The 22310-nt window shown below is 43.7% G+C and overlaps 1 protein-coding gene across 1 annotated transcript in view; it reads left to right on the top strand.

Moving 5' to 3' along the window:
- The first annotated feature begins 241 nt into the window (after positions 1-241).
- Positions 242-22310, top strand: part of EFHD2 (EF-hand domain family member D2) — a 25816-nt gene continuing 3747 nt past the window's right edge. The window contains exons 1-2 of the mRNA XM_060758723.2: positions 242-559; positions 22153-22300. Coding sequence (XP_060614706.2) covers positions 315-559; positions 22153-22300 — 393 coding nt within the window. The 5' untranslated portion in view covers positions 242-314. The remainder of the gene's footprint in view (positions 560-22152; positions 22301-22310) is intronic.

Genomic DNA, 22310 nt, shown 5'->3' with positions numbered 1-22310 from the left:
GTATGTACTTCCTCCAGTGTAAAAGCCAACTAGCCAGGAAGGAAGCCCATCGCTTCCTCTTTCCAGGGAGGCCCCCACCTTGGGTTTCTATCTTTCCTTTTTCCCACACCGGAGGAGAAAAGGGAAGTCGCAAAAAGGAGTGGGGAGAAAAACCCGACTTATGTCGGGCCCGGGCTGGCTGTTATTGCGAAGGGAGGGGGGAGCGGGGAGTGACGTAGGGGGTGTGGGCGGGGCTTAGGCCGTGGCTCCATCCCTCCTTCTTCTCCTCCCTCCATCCTTCATCCTTCCTTTCTTTCCTTCCTTCCAGGGAGAGGATGGCGACGGAGGAGCTGGCGGGGAAGCTGAGCCGCCGCCTCCGGGTGGAAGAGGAAGGGGGAGGGGGCTCGGAGGAGGAGGAAGGGCTCAACGGGCCTCTGCAGAGGAGGGTCGGAGCGGGGGCCTCCTCCTCCTCGGACTCGCCCCCCATCCCGGGCTCGCCCCACCGCGTCTTCAGCCCTTACACCGAATTCCGGGAATTCTCCCGCAAGCAGATCAAGGACATGGAGAGGCTCTTCCGGCAGTGAGTGTGACCCCCCCCCCATCCTGGGGCCCCCTGAGCATGGGCAGAGGGCAGGCCATCCACCTCCAGAGGAATCACAATGAAGAGGGCCATGATTAGGGGCAGGGGGCACATAATCAATAACCAATATCATAATCAATAATCAATATATAATCAATAATGCTATTACTAGGGAAAGGGAAGAAGGGGCCCCTGAGCATGGGCAGAGGGCAGGCAATCCCAGTCCAGAGGAATCACAATGAATAGTGCCATTACTAGGGGCAGGGGGCACATAATCAATAACCAATATCATAATCAATAATCGATATATGATCAATAATGGGTAGAGAGGGAAAGGGAAGGGCCTCCCTGAGCATGGGCAGAGGGCAGGGGGCAGGCAATCCCAGTCCAGAGGAACCACAATGAATAGTGTCATTATTAGGGAAAGAGGGCAATGGGCACATAATCAATAATGCTATTAGGGAAAGGGAAGGGGCCCCCTGAGCATGGGCAGAGGGCAGGCAATCCCCCTCCAGAGGAATCACAATGAACAGGGCCATTATTAGGGGCAGGGGGCACATAATCAATATTATAATCAATAATCGATATATAATCAATAATGGGTTGATAGGGAAAGGGAGAGGGCAGGCCATCCCAGTCCAGAGGAATCACAATGAATAGTGCCATTATTAGGGGCAGGGGGCACATAATCAATATCATAATCAAGAACCGATATATAATCAATAATGGGCAGAGGGCAGGCAATCCCCCTCCAGAGGAATCACAATGAATAGGGCCATTATTAGGGAAAGAGGGCAATGGGCACATAATCAATAATGCTATTATTAGGGAAAGGGAAGGGCAGCCCTGAGCATGGACAGAGGGCAGGGGATTATTATTATTATTGGGAATTATAAGGGAATAATAATAATAATAATATAAAATCAAGATAATCAATAATCAATAATGCTATTATTAGGGAAAGGGAAGGGCAGCCCTGAGCATGGGCAGAGGGCAGGCCATCCCAGTCCAGAGGAATCACAATGAACGCTGCCATTATTAAGGAAAGAGGGCAATGGGCACATAATCAATAATCAATATCATAATCAATAATCGATATATAATCAATAATGCTATTATTAGGGAAAGGGAAGGGCAGCCCTGAGCATGGGCAGAGGGCAGGGGGTTATTATTATTATTACTACTATTGGGGAAAGGGGCCAGTGTACATGGGCAGAGGGCAGGGAAGGGAAGAATAATAATAGAAAATCAACACAATCAATAATCAATAAAATGTTAGATGGATGAGAGAGAGTGTTGATTGCTAGTGATATATATATATATTATCAGTAATAGATCGATATAGACATATAATAAGATTATATATATATATATATATATATATATATATATCTCACAAACAATCAACACTTTGTCTCATCTCTCCCATCTATTTATCATATATATATATATATATGATAGATGAGAGAGATTATTTTATATATATATATATATATATATATATATATATATATATAAGCTTATAGTAATGATAGATATACAGATATAAATATGTGATTATATATATATAGATATATATATATAATCACACACACACATATATCATTACTATAATCTAATATATTAGTATATATATATAATCATCTCTCTATCTATTTATCATATATATATATAATCACATATTTATATCTGTATATCTATCGTTACTATAAGCTAATATATTTATATATATATATATATAATCATCTCTCTCATCTATTTATCATATATATATATATAATCACATATTTATATCTGTATATCTATCATTACTATAAGCTAATATATTTATATATATATATATATAATCATCTCTCTCATCTATCTATTTATCATATATATATATATATATATATATGATAAATAGATAGATGAGAGAGATGATAATATATATATAAAAATATATTAGCGTATAGTAATGATAGATATACAGATATAAATATGTGATTATATATATATATATATATATATATATATATATGATAAATAGATAGATGAGAGAGATGATTATATATATATATGTATGCATTTATTAATATACTAGCCATCCCCTATCAGGTGTTGCTGTGGCCCAGTCTGTTGATCTGGAAAATAAAGTTTATTTATCGTGTCATCAGCAACCATTGTATTACAATTCTAACAGAGCAAAACAAACTCAGAGATTAAAAAGAAAAAGAAAAGAAAAGAAAGAAAAAAAAACCACACAGATTTTGTAAATTTGGTATTTGGTTAATGTCCTTTGACCAGTATCTGGCCACTTGGGAGTGCCTCTGGGGTTGCCGCAAGAAGGTCCTCCCTTGTGCATGTGGCAGGGCTCAGGGTGCATTGCAGCAGGTGGTCAGTGGTTTACTCTTCTCCGCACTCGCATGCCGAGGATTCCACCCTGTAGCCCCATTTCTTGAAGTTGGCTCTGCATCTCGTGGTGCCAGAGCGCAATCTGTTTAGCGCCTTCCAAGTCGCCCAGTCCTCTGTGTGCCCAGGGGGGAGTCTCTCATCTGGTATCACCCATGAATTGAGGTGCTGGGTTTGGGCCTGCCACTTTTGGACTCTCGCTTGCTGGGGTGTTCCAGCGAGTGTCTCTGTAGATCTAAGAAAACTATGTCTTGATTTAAGTCGTTGACGTGCTGGCTGAGACCCAAACAGGGGATGGGCTGGAGATGTCTCTGCCTTGGTCCTTTCACTATTGGCTGCTACTTCCCGGAGGATGTCAGGTGGTGCAATACCGGATAAGCAGTGTAATGTCTCCAGTGGTGTAGGGCGCAGACACCCCGTGATAATGTGGCATGTCTCATTAAGAGCCACATCCACTGTTTTAGTGTGATGAGATGTGTTCCACACTGGGCATGCATACTCAGCAGCAGAGTAGCATAGCGCAAGGGCAGATGTCTTCACTGTGTCTGGTTGTGATCCCCAGGTTGTGCCAGTCAGCTTTCGTATGATGTTGTTTCTAGCGCCCACTTTTTGTTTGATGTTCAGGCAGTGCTTCTTGTAGGTCAGAGCACGGTCCAAAGTGACTCCCAGGTATTTGGGTGCGCTGCAATGCTCCAGTGGGATTCCTTCCCAGGTGATCTTCAGAGCTCGGGATGCTTGTCTGTTCTTGAGATGAAAGGCACATGTTTGTGTTTTAGATGGATTAGGGATCAGCTGGTTTTCCCTGTAATAGGCAGTTAGAGCACCTAGAGCTTCGGAGAGCTTCTGTTCTACCATCTCAAAGCTCCCTGCTTGAGCGGTGATGGCACGATCATCAGCATAGATGAAGCTCTCTGTCCCTTCTGGCAGTGGCTGGTCATTTGTGTAGATGTTGACCATGGATGGAGCAAGCATGCTCCCCTGAGGCAGGCCGTTCGTCTGTTTCCGCCCTCTGCTTCTCTGGCCCTGGAACTCAACAAAAAAGCTCCTGTTCTGTAGCAGGTTTCCTATGAAGCGGGTGAGGTGGTCGTCCTTGGTGATACTATACATTTTTCTCAGGAGGAGGTGTTGGTTCACAGTATCATACGTCTCTGACAGGTCTATGAAGACCGCTCCTGTGATCTGCTGCCTTTCAAAACCATCTTCTATGTGCTGAGTCAGGTTCAGCACTTGCGATGTGCAGCTTCTGCCTTTCCTGAAGCCAGCTTGTTGTGGGATCAGACAGGGGTCTATTTTTTCCATAATTCTATGCAAAATAAGTCTCTCCAGGACTTTGTAGAGGTGGTACAACAGGGAGATTGGTCTGTAGCTTTTTGGGTCATTACGGTCTTTGCCTGGCTTCAAGATGGCGATGACTCTTGCTTTCCTCCAGATTTTGGGGATCTGACAGGATGCAGTGCAGTTGTTCATCAGCTCAAGCAGCCAGCGCCTTGCTTTTGGACCCAGAAGCAACCAGAGACGACTTGGAAAATAAAGTAATGAGAAAGTGTTGGTTTCTAATATATGTAATGTCTTTCTGCTTGTGAGTAAACAGTATTTCTTGCTGTGTCTTTGTCAGTGTTGATGTGGAGAGTGTCTGGTTTGCCTGCTTTGGAACATGCCACATATCATTGTCCTTCTTTCGGGGTCCCTTTCAAATCTATGATACTATATCTCTCTGTGTGTGAATCATATCTATCTCTCTGTATCTATGGCTGGGTGGCTCTCTGTCAGGAGGGCTTTGATTACGTTTTCTTGCCCTGCTGAAGGGAGTTGGACCGGGTGGCCTTAAGTATTTTCTGTTGGTCAGGGGGGTTCTCTATGGGAAGTTTGGCCCAATTCTGTCGTTCGTGGGGTTCAGAACAGTCTTTGATTCTAGGTGAACTATAAATCCCAGTAACTACAACTCCCAAATGTCAACATCTATTTTCCCCAAACTCCATCTATGTTCATATTTGGACATATTGAGTATTCATGCCACGTTTGGTCCAGATCCATCATTGTTTGAGTCCACAGCGCTCTCTGGATGTAGGTGGACTACAACTCCCAAGCTCAAGGTCAATGCTCACCAGAACCCTTGCAGTATTTTCTGTTGGTCATGGGAGAAGTGTGTGGCAGGTTTGGTTCAATTCCATCATTGGTGGAGTTCAGAATGCTCTTTGGTTGTGGGTGTACTATAAATCCCAGCAACTACAACTCCCAAATCACAAAATCCATTTTTTTAGTGCAGGACATACATTGAGTTGTTATGTGTCTTGTGTCCAAATTTGGTGCCAATTCGCCCAGTGGTTTTTGAGTTCTGTGAATACCACAAACGAACATTACATTTATATTTATATAGATTAGATTATAGTAATGATAGATATGCAGATATAAATATGTGATTATATATATATATATGATAAATAGATAGATGAGAGAGATGATTATATATATATATATATATATATATATATATATATATAACATTATAGTAATGAATGGTCATTTGTGTCAATGCTAATCATTGATGGTGCAAGCTGGTTTCCCCTGTAATAGGAAGTAAGAGCACCTCAAGCTTCGAAAAGCTTCTGTTCTACCGTCTCAAAGCTCCCTTCTTGAGTGGTGATGGCATGATCGTCAGCGTAGATGAAACTCTCCGTCCCTTCTGGCAGTGGCTGGTCATTTGTGTAGATGTTGAACATGGATGGAGCAAGCTAGTTTTCCCTCTAAGCTTCAGAGAGCTTCTGTTCAACCATTTCAAAGCTCCCGGCTTGAGCGGTGATGGCATGATCGTCAGCATAGATGAAATTCTCTGACCGTTCTAGCAGTAGCCGATCCTTTGTGTAAATGTAAACATTGATGGAGCAAGCACGTTTCCCTGAGGCAGGCCGTTCTTCTGTTTCTGCCATCGGCTTCTCTGGCACTGGAACTCTACAAAGAAGCTCCTGTTCGGTAGCTGATTTCCTTGAGTGGTGCTGGCACGATCATCAGCATAGATGAAGCTCTCTGTCCCTTCTGGCAGTTGCTGGTTACTTGTGCAAATGTTAAACATTGATGATGCAAGCTGGTTTTCCCTGTAATAGGAAGTAAGAGCAACTCAAGCTTTGGAGAGCTTCTGTTCAACCATTTCAAAGCTCCTGGCTTGAGCGGTGATGGCATGATCGTCAGCGTATATGAAACTCTCTGTCCCTTCTGGCAGTGGCTGGTCATTTGTGTAGATGTTGAACATGGATGGAGCAAGCATGCTTCCCTGAGGCAGGCCGTTCTCCTGTTTCCGCCATCTGCTTCTCTGGCCTTGGAACTCAACAAAGAAGCTCCTGTTCTGTAGCTGATTTCCTTGAGTGGTGATGGCATGATCATCAGCATAGATGAAGCTCTCTGTCCCTTCTGGCCGTGGCTGGTCATGTGTGTAGATGTTGAACATGGATGGAGCAAGCACGCTCCCCTGAGGCAGGCCGTTCTTCTCCTTCCGCCCTCTGCTTCTCTGGCCCTGGAACTCAACAAAAAAGCTCCTGTTCGGTAGCTGATTTCCTTGAGTGGTGATGGCATGATCATCAGCATAGATGAAGCTCTCTGTCCCTTCTGGCCGTGGCTGGTCATTTGTGTCGATGTTGAACATGGATGGAGCAAGCACGCTCCCCTGAGGCAGGCCGTTCTTCTGTTTCCGCCATCGGCTTCTCTGGCCCTGGAACTCAACAAAAAAGCTCCTGTTCTGTAGCAGGTTTCCTACGAGGCGGGTGAGACGGTCGTCCTTTGTGATACTATACATTTTTCTCAGGAGGAGGCAGTGGTGGTTCACAGTCTCATAATCCGCGGACAGGTCTATGAAGACAACTCCCGTGATCTGCTGCCTTTCAAAGCCATCTTCTATGTGCTGAGTCAGGTTCAGCACTTGCGATGTGCAGCTTCTGCCTTTCCTGAAGGAGAAGGTGATGATTTACAGTCTCATAAGCCGCTGACAGGTCTATGAAGACATCTCCTGTGATCTGCTGCCTTTCAAAGCCATCTTCTATGTGCTGAGTCAGGTTCAGCACTTGCAATGTGCAGCTTCTGCCTTTCCTGAAGGAGAAGGTGATGATTTACAGTCTCATAAGCCGCTGACAGGTCTATGAAGACAGCTCCTGTGATCTGCTGCCTTTCAAAGCCATCTTCTATGTGCTGAGTCAGGTTCAGCACTTGCAATGTGCAGCTTCTGCCTTTCCTGAAGGAGAAGGTGATGATTTACAGTCTCATAAGCCGCTGACAGGTCTATGAAGACAGCTCCTGTGATCTGCTGCCTTTCAAAGCCATCTTCTATGTGCTGAGTCAGGTTCAGCACTTGCAATGTGCAGCTTCTGCCTTTCCTGAAGGAGAAGGTGATGATTTACAGTCTCATAAGCCGCTGACAGGTCTATGAAGACAGCTCCTGTGATCTGCTGCCTTTCAAAGCCATCTTCTATGTGCTTAGTCAGGTTCAGCACTTGCGATGTGCAGCTTCTGCCTTTCCTGAAGCCAGCATGGGTCTATTTTTTCCATAATTCTATGCAGAATAAGTCTCTTCCGGACTTTGTAGAGGTGGCACAACAAGGAGATTGGTCTGTAGCTTTTTGTGTCCTTACGGTCTTTGCCTGGCTTCAAGATGGCGATGACTTTGGCTTTCCTCCAGATTTTGGGGATCTGTCAGGATGCAGTGCCGTCGTTCATCAGCTCCAGCAGCCAGCACTTTGCTTTTGGGCCAAAGTTCTTGATTCGTTCCATCCGTAGATCATCCAAGCCAGCTGCTTTGCCATTCTTACAGATGAGAGATGATCAGTAATGACAGATACCTATATGATACAGAGATACCTTTGGCACCCGTTTTTGTTTGGCGGTCTCCCCTCCAAATCCGAACCAGGGCTGGCTCTGCTTCGCATTCGAGATCCGACTCTCTCTAGTGTTGAAAACTTGATCTCTTTCATGCTTACCACATTTACCTCGTTCTGCGTGGCAGATTCTGAGAAAAGAGGAAGCACAGCTTCTTTTTGGCGGTTTGCTTCAATGGATGAAGCTCTGCCACAAAGTATGTCGAGTTTGGTGAGAAAAACTATTGCGAGATGTGTTACGTGATGTCCCTCTTGCCAAAACAAAGTTTGTGCAGTTAAATCGACTTTTCCCATGTTTTGATGAGGGAACCAGTCAGGAAATACAAATTCCACACCAATGGAGAGAGAAAGGAACCCTGGGAGGTGTCTTTGGTGGAGGAAAAACAGAGAATCAAGGTTGAAATTTCCCGACCAACTCCTACAGAATGTTCAGTTGCCGATCAATTCCTCTGCATGCCATAGAAAAATGTTATGGGTGGGATGATACTAATTCCATACCAATGGAGAGAGAAAGGAACCCTGGGAGGTGTCTTTGGTGGAGGAAAAACAGAGAATCAAGGTTGAACTTTCCCGACCAACTCCTACAGAATGTTCAGTTGCCGATCAATTCCTCTGCATGCCATAGAAAAATGTTATGGGTGGGATGATACTAATTCCACACCAATGGAGAGAGAAAGGAACCCTGGGAGGTGTCTTTGGTGGAGGAAAAACAGAATCAAGTTTGAAATTTTCCCCGGAACTCCTACCGAATGTTCAGTTGCCGATTAATTCCTCTGTGTGCCATAGGAAAATGTTATGGGCGGGGTGATACAAATTCCACACCAATGGAGAGAGAAAGGAACCCTGGGAGGTGTCTTTGGTGGAGGAAAAACAGAGAATCAAGGTTGAAATTTCCCTCCAACTCCTACAGAACGTTCAGTTGCTGATCAAGGTCTATTTTCCCCAAGAGCGCCTTGTTTGGGTATCAGCCAGCACATCAACGACTTAAATCTAGAAATAGTTTTCTAAGATCTACAGAGACACCAGCAAGCGAGAGTCCAAAAGTGGCAGGGGTAGCAGCCAATAGTGAAAGGACCAAGACAGAGACACCTCCAGCTCATCCCCTGTTTGGGTCTCAGCCAGCACGTCAACGACTTAAATCCAGACATAGTTTTCTAAGATCTACAGAGACACTCGCTGGAACACCTCAGCAAGCAAGAGTCCAAAAGTGGCAGGGGGTAGCAACCAATAGTGAAAGGACCAAGGCAGAGACACCTCCAGCTCATCCCCTGTTTGGGTATCAGCCAGCACATCAACGACTTTAATCCAGAAATAGTTTTCTAAGATCTACAGAGACACCAGCAAGCGAGAGTCCAAAAGTGGCAGGGGGTAGCAGCCAATAGTGAAAGGACCAAGGCAGAGACATCTCCAGCTCATCCCCTGTTTGGGTCTCAGCCAGCATGTCAACGACTTAAATCCAGAAATAGTTTTCTGAGATCTACAGAGACACCAGCAAGCGAGAGTCCAAAAGTGGCAGGGGGTAGCAGCCAATAGTGAAAGGACCAAGGCAGAGACATCTCCAGCCCATCCCCTGTTTGGGTATCAGCCAGCACGTCAACGACTTAAATCAAGAAATAGTTTTCTAAGATCTACAGAGACATTGGCTGGAACACCTCAGCAAGTGAGAGTCCAAAAGTGGCAGGGGGTAGCAGCCAATAGTGTATATAAGTAAGGTAAATAAATAAATAAATAGTGAAAGGACCAAGGCAGAGACACCTCCAGCTCATCCCCTGTTTGGGTATCAGCCAGCACGTCAACGACTTAAATCCAGACATAGTTTTCTAAGATCTACAGAGACACTCGCCGGAACACCTCAGCAAGCGAGAGTCCAAAAGTGGCAGGCTCAATCCGTGGGTGATACCAGATGAGAGACGGCTCCCATTGGTAAATGAGGAATACTGCACTCAGTTGTGCCTCTTTCTGCCCTGATTGATCAACTCCAAAGGCCAATTTAAAGAAGCTGAGCAGAGAGGGATCCCGGCGGGTCTTTTCGGGTCGGGATCGGCCTTCCAGATCCCGGTCGCGGCAATACGGTCTTGGGAAAAGGCCGCCATTGTTTGCAACCCCGAGTCCGAGCTTCCCGGCTCGCCTTGAGGATCTACAAACCCTAATCGGCTTTTTGGAGGAGAATCGCAGGGATTAATCTGGAGAGCGGAGCCGGAGCCTCGTTTGCCGTGGGCGGGCCGGGATTAGTCACCGATCGGAATAAGACGGGAAGGCGCCTGCCCACTTACGGAGCAGAGGCCGCCTCTCAGGCCCATCCACACGCGGGAAACAAATGGGGTTTGGCACCACTTGGAACCGCTTGTGATGTCCTGGCATCGGGAAACGAGACGTCCCACAATGCCTCAGCGGTTCAATTGGGGTCACGCTGCGTTGATTCCGCAATGGGATTAAAAGACTAACGGGAAGCCTATGGAAGGGAATACGGCGTTCCTTTGCCTCCTTTCCTTTCCCCCTTTCTTTCTCCCTCTTCTCCTTTCCCTTCTTTTTTTCTTTCCTTTTCTTCCTTTTTCATTCCTTCTTTTTCTTTCTCCTTCCTTCCTTCGTTCCTTCCCTCCCTCTCCTTTTTCTTCCTTCCTTCCTTCCTTCCTTCCTTTCTTTCTCCCTCCTTCTTTCCTTCCTTTTTCTCTCTACTTCTTTCCATCACTAATTCCTTCCATTCTCTTTCTTCCTTTCTTCTTCTTCCTCTTTCTCTCTCTCTCTTTCTTTCTTTCTTTCTTTCCTTCCTTTCTTCCTTCCCTCCCTTCCCCCTTATTTCCTCCCTTCCTCTACGTTTCCTTTCTTCCTTTTCTTCCCTTTTAATTCCTTCTTTTTCTTTCTCCTTCCTTCCATCGTTCCTTCCATCCTTCTCCTTTTTCTCTTTTCCTTCCTTCCTTCCTTCCTTCCTTCCTTCCTTCCTTCCTTCTTTTCTTTCTTTATCCCTCCTTCCCTTCTTTTTCTCTCTACTTCTTTCCTTCACTTATTCCTTCCATTCTCTTTCTTCCTTTGTTCCTCTTTCTCTTTCTTTCCTTCCTTTCTTCCTTCCCTCCCTTCCCCCTTATTTTCTCCCTTCCCCTACTTTTTCTTTCTTCCTTTTCATTCCTTCTTTTTCTTTCTCCTTCCTTCCATCGTTCCTTCCATCCCTCTCCTTTTTCTCTTTTCCTTCCTTCCTTCTTCCTTCCTTCCTTCTTCCTTCCTTCCTTTCCTTCCATCCTTCCTTCCTTCCCTCCCTCCCTCCCTCCTTTTCTTTCTTTCTTTCTTTCTTTCTCCTCTCCTTCCTCCTTCCTGTTTCTTTCTTCCTTTCTCCTTTCTCCCCTTCTTTTACTCTTTTCTTCTTTTTTACTCTTTGCTCCTTTTTATTTCTTCCTTTTGCCTTCCCTCTTTTCCTTTCCCCTTCCTCCTCCTTCCTTTCCTTCTTTTCTTCCTCCTCCCTTCTCTACTTTTTCTTTCCTTCCATCATTCCCTGCCTTTTCTTTCTTCCTTTCTCCATCCCTCTTTTCCTTTCTCCTTTCTTTTTGTCATTCCCTCTCTTTTCTTCCTTTCTCCTCCCCACTTTTTTCTCTTCTTTCTTTCTTTCTTTTCTTCCTTCCTTCCTTCCTCCTGTCCATTCATACACATTCATACAGCTGAGCTACTTTATTATTGAGTCTCTTTTGTCAAGAGATAAAGCAGAATACAAATACTCATGATGGTAATAATGATATCAATAATAATAATAATAATAATAATAATAATAATAATAATAATACCTTCCTTCCCCAATGACACCACAGAGGGCCACTTCACCTAGCAACAACCAAATCTTTCCCTTAGCCACAGCCAATTTTAGGACACTTTCCTGATTCTTTTCTCCTAGCCACTCATCGTTGTTGCTGTTAACATTATTAGTAGTATTAGTATTAGTATTATTAGTAGTATTAGTAGTATTATTATCAGACCTCACAACCTCTGGGGATGCCTGTTTGTATGTAAGTCGGAACAGGTACACAGCACACACACCCAAATTACAATCAAGATTGGTTCTGTAGTTGAATCTGTATGTAAGTCGGAACAGGTACATTTTTGAGGTGTAACTTCAACTGTGTGTATGTATATACACACACACACAACACACAGACCCAAATTACAATCAAGGTTGGTTCTGTAGGTTTGTTCATAAATAGAATCTGTATGTAAGTCAGAACAGGTAGATTATTGAGGTGTAACTCCAACTATACACACACACACACACACACACCACACAGACCCAAATTACAATCAAGGTTGGTTCTGTAGGTTTGTTCGTAAATGGAATCTGTATGTAAGTCAGAACAGGTAGATTATTGAGGTGTAACTCCAACTACACACACACACACACACAACACACACACACAAATTACAATCAAGGTTGGTTCTGTAGGTTTGTTCGTAAGTTGAATCTGTATGTAAGTCGGAACAGGTACATTTTTGAGGTGTAACTTCAACTGTGTGTATATACACACACAACACGCAGACCCAAATTACAATCAAGGTTGGTTCTGTAGGTTTGTACGTAAATAGAATCTGTATGTAAGTCAGAACAGGTAGATCATTGAGGTGTAACTCCAACTACACACACACACACACACACAACACACAGACCCAAATTACAATCAAGGTTGGTTCTGTAGGTTTGTTCGTAAGTTGAATCTGTATGTAAGTTGGTTCTGTAGGTCTGTTCGTAAGTTGAATTTGTATGTAAGTCGGAACAGGTACATTTTTGAGGTGTAACTACACACACACACACACATACACACAACACATACACCCAAATTACAATCAAGGTTGGTTCTGTAGGTCTGTTCGTAAGTTGAATCTGTATGTAAGTCGGAACAGGTACATTTTTGAGGTGTAACTACACACACACACACACACACACATACACACATACACACAACACATACACCCAAATTACAATCAAGGTTGGTTCTGTAGGTTTGTTTGTAAGTTGAATTTGTATGCAAGCTGGAGCAAGTGCGTGCCTGAAGTGCAACCCCCCCCACCCCAAAGTCTCCTGATGTTTACGAATACTACTAATAATAATGTCAACAGCAACAACAACGATGAGTGGCTAAGAGAAAATAATTGGTTGTTGAGACACATGGGATTCATCCCATTCATTCCTGAGTCTCTGTTGGAAGAAAGGCAGGAGAGAAATCAAGATGATGATTATGATAATACTGGGTTGTTGTAGGTCTTTCGGGCTGTATGGAACTTATCTTCCAATGGCAGAAAAATCCCGGGATCTTTTACCCTAACCCTGAGCTGTTATCTTTCAATCTATCTATCTAAGCTCAAGACTATTGAATGAATGAATGGGATGAATCCGATGTGTCTCAATAACTTTTTTCCTGGGGATGAGATCTCCATTTTGGAAGGCTCTCCTGATTTCTTTAGTATAGAAAAAGCCTCAGATGTGCTGGTGGCCAAGCTAGGCAGCTCGGACAAGCCATTGTGAGTACGATTGAGATTAAAGTGAAAGTCACCCTCTTGCCTTAGAAACTGGGGCTGAGCTCAGATAGTAGTTGGCTATTTGTTTGAATTCTTCTTTGGTGATTTCTCCCTTTTCCCACTTCTTGTGCATGTCTCTCTAACCCTCTTGTCTTAGAAACTGGGGCTGAGCTCAGATAGAGAAAGAGGGTTGAGGTTAACTGAATGTTTCTTTCTACTTCCTCCTTCTTCGGAGAAACATAAGGAAGCGGGGCCTTATAATTGAGGATGTGGTTCAGGCCTCAAATAGTTAGTTCCTCAAACTACAAAAGCCATCGAGACTAATAGGAAAACCCAACCTTCCTAATGCCGTGACACCTTAATACAGTTTCCCGTGTTGTGGTGACCCCCAACCATAAGGTTATTTTCGTTGCTACTTCACAACTGTAATTTTGCTACTGTTATGAATCGTTGTTCTGTCTTCCAGGAGCTTGGTTTGCATTGCCCTTTCGTTGCTTGAGATAGCATCCCTTTGCATTTTCCCCAGCGTTGCAGCAGCACCCTGAAAGTTAATTATTACCTGTTGGTTCTCTTGGACATCTCAGCGGCTTTTGATACCATCAATCATGATATCCTTCTTGAGCTTAGATAGGGGAAGACCTGCTCTTTCTGAAAGATAACAACTCAGGTTTAGGGTAAAAGATCCCAGGATTTTTCTGCCATTGGGGAAAAGTTAACTTGGTAACTGAAGGAAAAAGGAAAGAAAGAACAACTAGGATTCTATGGAATCCCATCTCCGAAATAGGCTTAAAGACATTGATTTAAGGGGGAAAGCCTGGATTTCTTTCATACAAATCACCCAGTTCTTTGAAAATAGCACAATGGGGGACTTTAGCCAAGGAGGTAGCAAGAGCGTAAATCGGTAAGCATGTTATGTAATGGGATTTGTGTCGGGTGACTGGCTCCAAAGCACACTTTCCTTGTCCTGAGGTGAAAAATAAGAAGGTCGTTTAGGCCCCTGAAAAAACGAATCCTGTTTTGTGGAGACTGCGATTCCCAGGGCGGCTCCTGGAAGTTGTAGTTCAAAGGTCTCCAAAGGGAGCCTGCTTCAGATCGGTTGCATTTGAGATCAAAGACTTCCGATACCTTTCCGACTGAGTCTTGCCAAAGGGAGGAAGAGGTGACCCACTTGCATAATTTTGAGGCTGCCATCTCAGCTTCCCGATCTCCTAGCCTTGCAAACGGCTCTAAAATTACAAAATGGGGGTGGAGAACCGAATCTGAGCCTCAGAGGCTTCCTTTGATGTCTATGCCCACTTTGCTATGACAACATCCCTTACGTCAATGGTGTTGAGGATATCATTGATGATGATGATGATCTTGTTGATGGTGTTGAGAATGTCACTGATGATGTTGAGAATGTCGATAACGTTGATGGTGTTGAGAATGTCACTGATGATGTTGAGAATGTCGTTGATAACGTTGATGGTGTTGAGAATGTCACTGATGATGTTGAGAATGTCGTTGATAACGTTGATGGTGTTGAGAATGTCACTAATGATGTTGAGAATGTCCTTGATAACGTTGATGGTGTTGAGAATGTCACTGATGATGTTGAGAATGTCGTTGATAACGTTGATGGTGTTGAGAATGTCACTGATGATGTTGAGAATGTCGTTGATAACGTTGATGGTGTTGAGAATGTCACTGATGATGTTGAGAATGTCGTTGGTGACGATATTAATAACGTTGATGGTGTTGAGAATGTCGTTGGTAACGTTGATGGTGTTGAGAATGTCACTGATGATGTTGAGAATGTCGTTGGTGATATTGATAACATTGATGGTGTTGAGAATGTCACTGATGATGTTGAGAATGTCATTGATAACATTGATGGTGTTGAGAATGTCACTGATGATGTTGAGAATGTCGTTGATAACATTGATGGTGTTGAGAATGTCACTTGTCACTAATGATGTTGAGAACATCGTTGGTGATGATATTGATAACGTTGATGGTGTTGAGCATGTCACTGATGATGTTGAGAACATCGTTGGTGATGATATTGATAACGTTGATGGTGTTGAGAATGTCACTGATGATGTTGAGAATGTCGTTGGTGATGATATTGATAACGTTGATGGTGTTGAGAATGTCACTGATGATGTTGAGAATGTCGTTGGTGATGATATTGATAACGTTGATGGTGTTGAGAATGTCACTGATGATGTTGAGAATATCGTTGATAATGTTGATGGTGTTGAGCATATCACTGATGATGTTGAGAATGTAGTTGATGACAATATTGATAACGTTGATGGTGTTGAGAATATCACTGATGATGTTGAGAATGTCATTGATTTATTTATTTTATTTGCTTTATTTCTATACCGCATTTTTCAGCCTAGATTAGGCGACTCAATGCGGTTTACACAGTGCAAGTTATACAGTAATATACAGTTAAAACACATCACAGATTACAACAAAATCAACAATTATTATCAGTTCCTTATCACTTCATGACGCCTCAACAGAAGAAGATCCATTCTCATAATCCTTGTGCCATTCCTGTGTTCAATTTTACCGACTTCCTGTGTTCAGTTGTTCAGTTGCACTGATTAGCCAAACGCTTGCTCGTAGAGCCAAGTCTTGACCTTCCTCCAAAACGCCAGCAACGAGGGGGCCTGTCTGATGTCAACCGGTAGGGCATTCCATAGCCGAGGGGCCACCACCGAGAAGGCCCTGTCTCTCGTTCCCGCCAATCGTGCCTGTGATGCAGGCGGGACTGAGAGCAGGGCCTCCCCGGACGATCTTAATGTCTGCGCCAGTTCATAGGAGGAGATGCGTTCGGAGAGGTAAGAGGGGCCAGAACCATTTAGGGCTTTGTAGGCTAATGCCAGCACCTTGAATTGTGCCCGGTAGCAAATTGGCAGCCAGTGGAGCTAGCTCAACAGAGGAGTGGTATGCTCCCTGAGTGCCGCTCCTGTTAACAACCTGGCTGCCGAGCGCTGGACCATCTGAAGCTTCCGGGCAGTCTTCAAGGGCAACCCCACGTAGAGCGTGATAACGTTGATGGTGTTGAGAATGTCACTGATGATGTTGAGAATGTCGTTGATAACGATGATGGTGTTGAGAATGTCATTGGTGACGGTATTAATAACGTTGATGGTGTTGAGAATGTCGTTGATTATATTGATAATGGTGTTGATGATGTTGAGAATGTCATTGATAACGTTGATGGTGTTGAGAATGTCACTGATGATGTTGAGAATGTTGTTGGTGATGATATTGATAGTGTTGATGATATTGAGAATGTCACGGATGATGTTGAGAATGTCATTGGTGATGATATTGATAACGTTGATGGTGTTGAGAATGTCGTTGATTATATTGATAATGTTGATTATGATATTACTAGTGTTTTTAAGTTTTATAATGTTGATGAGCAGGCGTCTCCCAGCTTCACCATCTGGGATCGACCCTCCAGGAAGGACCAAAGTACTCCCAATTGTCGTAAGGCAATTTGAGATCCTATCCGAGAACATTAAATGGAAGGTGGAAACTTTGGGAACGTCCTCAGGTCCCATGACATGCTTTGGGTACTATTTTCACTCTCCATTTTGGGAATATTTCAGGCCAGTGGGAGACACGCCAAGCCATGAAATGGACCCCGGGGAGGTTTTTACATCTCTTCCTAAAATACGGAGGCCACGCTTGTCGATATTTATCTATTTGTGGTTGTTTGCGGTCCAAAGTATTTGGCAGATAGGGATCCACTGAATGCCAGGGAAATCAGGCTGGCTCGAAATGAGAAGATGGAAAATCTCTTTTCTTGTGTTCCTTGGGAAACTATCATATTTCCCTGTTTTTAAAGAAGGGGATGGGGGTTAGGGTCGCGGGTCGTAAACAACCGCATTATATAGATTGCGCTGAATTGCTATAATGCAACCCAATGCCCGAAGCAACAATGCATTACGAGAAAAAGCCAAACGTATTATCCGGCACAGTCCAAAGAGTGTGGGACTTTATAGCACAGCGTTTCTCAACCTGGGGGTCGGAAATTTGGCCCAATTCTATCATTGGTAGGGTTCAGAATGCTCTTTGATTGTAGGTGAACTATAAATCCCAGCAACTACAATTCCCAAATGCCAAATTGTATTTCCCCCAACTCCATCAGTGTTCACATTTGGGCATATTGAGTATTCATGACAAGTTAGATCCAGATCCATCATTGTTTGAGTCTCTGGATGTAGGTGAACTACAAATCCCAAACTCAAGGTCAATGCCCACCAAACCCTTCCAGTATTTTCTGTTGGTCAAAGGAGTTCTGTGTGCCATGTTTGGTTCAATTCCATCCTTGGTGGAGATCAGAATGTTATTTGATTGTGGGTGAACTATAAATCCCATCAACTACAACTCGTAATGACAAAATCAATCACCATCTCCAAAACTAATCTTGAGCTTAGATAGGGGAAGACCTGCTCTTTCTGAAAGATAACAGCTCAGGGTTAGGGTAAAAGATCCCAGGATTTTTCTGCCGTTGGGGATAAGTTACCTTAGTAACTGAAGGAAAAAGGAAAGAAAGAACATCAGGGTTCCCCAGAGGTTGTGAGGTCTGATAATAATACTATCAATAATACTAATAATACTAATACTAATAATGTAAACAGCAACAACGAGTGGCTAAGAGAAAATAATCTTTCCTTTTTCCTTCAGTTACCAAGTTAACTTATTCCCAATGGCAGAAAAATCCTGGGATCTTTTACCCTAACCCTGAGCTGTTATCTTTCAGAAAGAGCAGGTCTTCCCCAACTAATCATAGAATCAAAGAGTTGGAAGAGACCTCCTGGGCCATCCAGTCCAACCCCATTCTGCCAAGAAGCAGGAATATTGCATTCAAATCACCCCTGACAGATGGCCATCCAGCCTCTGTTCAAAAGCTTCCAAAGAAGGAGCCTTCACCACACTCTGGGGCAGAGAGTTCCACTGCTGAACGGTTCTCACAGTCAGGAAGTTCTTCCTCATGTTCAGATGGAATCTCCTCTCTTGTAATTTGAAGCCATTGTTCCATTGCGTCCTAGTCTCCAAGGAAGCAGAAAACAAGCTTGCTCCCTCTTCCTTCCTGTGGCTTCCTCTCACATATTTATACATGGCTATCATATCTCCTCTCAGCCTTCTCTTCTTCAGGCTAAACATGCCCAGCTCCTTAAGCCGCTCCTCGTAGGGCTTGTTCTCCAGACCCTTGAGCATTTTAGTCGCTCTTGTCGAAGGCCTTCCTGAAATCCAGGTACATTGGGACCACATTGGCCCTCCTCCAATCTGCTGGAACTTCTCCCGTTCTCCAAGAACTCTCAAAGATGGTTGTCAATGGTTCCGAGATGACTTCCGCTAGTTCCTTCAATAGTCTTGGGTGTAGTTGATCTGGCCCTGAAAGGGGACTTGGACTCATTTAGAGCGGACGACTTCTTTCCCAATTTGGGGTTAGATGTCCTCTAATCCCTCACCCACTCCATCTTGCTGAGGTTGAAGATGACTTTCTTTTTGTGAGAAGACCGAGGCAAAGAAGGCATTAAGTAGTTCTGTCTTTTCCCTATCATCCCTTGTCAGCATTGCCCAATCTTCTCCTCGAAGAGGCCCTATCGCCTCCTTGTTTTTCCTTTTTCTACTGACATAAGAAAAGAATCCCTTTTTATTGTTTTTAATGTCCCTGGCAAGCCTGAGCTCATTTTGTGCTTTAGCCTCACTGAGTTTTTCCCTACAGGAATTGACTATTTGTTTGAATTCTTCTTTGGTGATTTCTCCCTTTTTCCACTTCTTGTGTATGTCTCTTTTGAGTCTTAGCACAGTTAGAAGTTCAATTCACCAGTATCACCTTCTGTTCATGTCCCAGCATTATTTCCAATTTTAACTTAACATTTGGCCTCCCCACTGTTTTTAACTATGTGTTGTTTTATTGATAATGTTGTTTCTTATTGTCTATGTGTTTTTACTTGCTTGTATTGTTGTTATTATTGCTTGTATTGTTGTGTTTGGGCTCGGCCTCATATAAGCCGCACCGAGTCCCTTGGGGAGATGGTAGTGGGGTACAAATAAAGTGTTGTTATTATTATTATTATTAATGCTACGGGATCCTGGGAGTTGTAACTTTCCAAGGACTTCTGCTTTCTCCGCCAAACTACAACTGCTAGGATTCCATTACATTGAGCCACCGGAGTCAAAGTGGTGTCAAACTGTATTCGTTTTTACAATTCGGATGCAACCATCGTTGGAAATAAAATACCACTGGCTCGGAAAAAAGGGAAGGAGAAAATGAAAAGAATGGAAGGTGCCGTTCTGCTCTGTGTCTCAAGTTAATCTATAACCACGCCACGTCTTTCAGGGATAGAAAAGCAAATATAGTCTTTGGTGGGTCGGCAAGAGTCTGCTTGCTCCAGACCGTATGTTTGTTCTTGCTGCAGGAAACGCCAATTAAGTCTTATTATTCCGCACTGATAATTTTGTAAGCCAAAGGCGGGCCATTTGTGTACCAAGGGAAGAAACGGGGGGAAATTTCACCACTCGAGGAGACTCCTAGAACCAATATTTTCAGTGATCTTCACGTTGTTGACAAGGACAGACTCAAATCTTGGGAGTACACTGCAAACTGGATGCAGCTTAGCACCACTTAGCACCACTTAAACTATTATGGAATCACAGGTGTTGTCGTTTCAAAGGCCTTTTGCCTTTTTTTGCCCAAGAGGACTGATGCCACCTCAAACTACAACTCCATAGGACTCCATAGCATTGAGTCATGGCGGTTAAAGTGGTGTCAAACTGCTAGTGTTGGGTACTTGAGTTAATGGGTTGGATAGTTGAGTCTATGTGAGTACACCAGTTGTTGGATAGTTGAGTTAACTAGAGTGGGCCAATGGTTGGATGGTTAGGACAACTAGAGTAGGCCAATGGTTAGGTAGCTGAGTCAACTATAGTGGGTCAATGGTTGGGTCAACTACCCAACCACTCTTGTTCACTCAACTATCCAACCACTATTCTCATATTGACTCAACTATCCTACTATTAGCCCACTCTACTTGACCCAACTATCCAACCATTGGCCTACTCAACTACCCCCACTCTTGTTCACTCAAATATCCAACCACTAGTCTTCCCTTATTGACTCAACTATCCTACTACTAGCCCACACTACCTGACCCAACTATCCAACCATTGGCCTACTCATATTGACTCAACTACCCAACCATTGGCCCACTCTAGTTGATCCCGCATTTAACCCACCAATGGTTGGACTCATATTGACTATTTAGATAGTTGAGCCAATATGAGGAGACCAGTGGTTGGATAGGTGAGTCAAATTGAGTGGTTTGACAATTGAGTAAACTAGAGTGGGCCAATGGTTGGGTGGTTGAGTCACCTATAGTGGGTCAATGGTTGGGTCAACTATCCAACCGCTAGTCTTCTCATATTGACTCAACTATCCTACTACTAGCCCACACTACCTGACCCAACTATCCAACCATTGGCCTACTCTTATTGACTCAACTACCCAACCATTGACCCACTCTAGTTGATCCCACCATTAACCCACCAATGGTTGGATAGTTGCATCAACAAGAGTTGACTCGTATTGACTGGTTAGATAGTTGAGCCAATATGAGGAGACCAGTGGTTGGATAGCTGAGTCAACTTGAGTGGTTTGATAATTGAGTAAACTAGAGTGGGCCAATGGTTGGGTGGTTGAGTCACCTATAGTGGGCCAATGGTTGGGTCAATTACCCAACCACTATTGTTGACTCAACTATCCAACCACTAGTCTTCTCATATTGACTCGACTATCCTACTACTAGCCCACACTACCTGACCCAACTATCCAACCATTGGCCTACTCATATTGACTCAACTACCCAACCCAAATGTCTGGTTGCTGATGACATGATAAATAAATAAACTCTCCAACCATTGGCCCCCTCTAGTTGATCCCACCATTAACCCACCAATGGTTGGATAGTTGCATCAACAAGAGTTGACTCATATTGACTGGTTAGATAGTTGAGCCAATATGAGAAGACCAGTGGTTGGATAGGTGAGTCATCTTAAGTGGTTTGATAATTGAGTCAACTAGAGTGGGTCAGTAGTAGGATAGCTGAGTCAATATGAGAAGACCAATGGTTGGATAGGTGAGTCAACTTGAGTGGTTTGATAATTGAGTAAACTAGAGTGGGCCAATGGTTGGGTGGTTGAGTCAATATGAGTAGACCAGTGGTCGGATAATTGAGTTAACATGAGTAGACCAGTGGTTGGATAGCTGAGTAAACTAAAGTGGTTGGATAGTTCAGTCAACTAGAGTGGGTCAGTAGTAGGATAGTTGAGTCAATATGAGAAGTTGGGTAGTTGAGTGGTTGGGTAGTTGAATAGAGTCGATGTGAGAAGATCAGTGGTTGGATAGTTGAGCCAACTAGAGTGGGTTAATGGTTGAATGGTTGGATCAACTACAGTGGGCCAATGGTTGGGTAGTTGAATCAATATGGGAAGGCCAATGGTTGGATAGTTGGGTCAACTCAAGTGGGCCAATGGTTGGAAAATTGATTTAATACAAGTAGACCAGTAGTTGAATAGTTGAGTCAACTATTCAACTATAGTTGAGAGTGGGCCAATGGTTGGATGGTTGAGTCAACTAGAATGGGCCAATGGTTGGGTAGTTAAGTCAACATGGATGTAGACCCCAAGAGTTCCAATTGGTCTGCTTTCACACTATCATTGGATTAGGCCTCTGACTCATGAGTTGTTGATGGAGCGGCCACTTTTCCTGACTTTTCTCAACGTGGTCTTCTTCACTTTAGTTGAAAATTAACTCTGATCTCTTGGTTGGCTTTGTAGGTACGACGCAGGGAAAGACGGCTTCATTGACCTGATGGAGCTGAAACGGATGATGGAGAAACTGGGTGCTCCACAGACACACCTTGGGTTGAAGAACATGATTAAGGAGGTGGATGAAGACTTTGATGGCAAGCTCTCCTTCCGAGAGGTAAGACCGA

This window comes from Anolis sagrei, chromosome 13 (assembly GCF_037176765.1).
Source record: "Anolis sagrei isolate rAnoSag1 chromosome 13, rAnoSag1.mat, whole genome shotgun sequence".
NCBI lineage: Eukaryota > Metazoa > Chordata > Lepidosauria > Squamata > Dactyloidae > Anolis > Anolis sagrei.
Note: the sequence above shows the minus strand (reverse complement) of the source record. Positions and strands in the feature narration are given on the sequence as shown.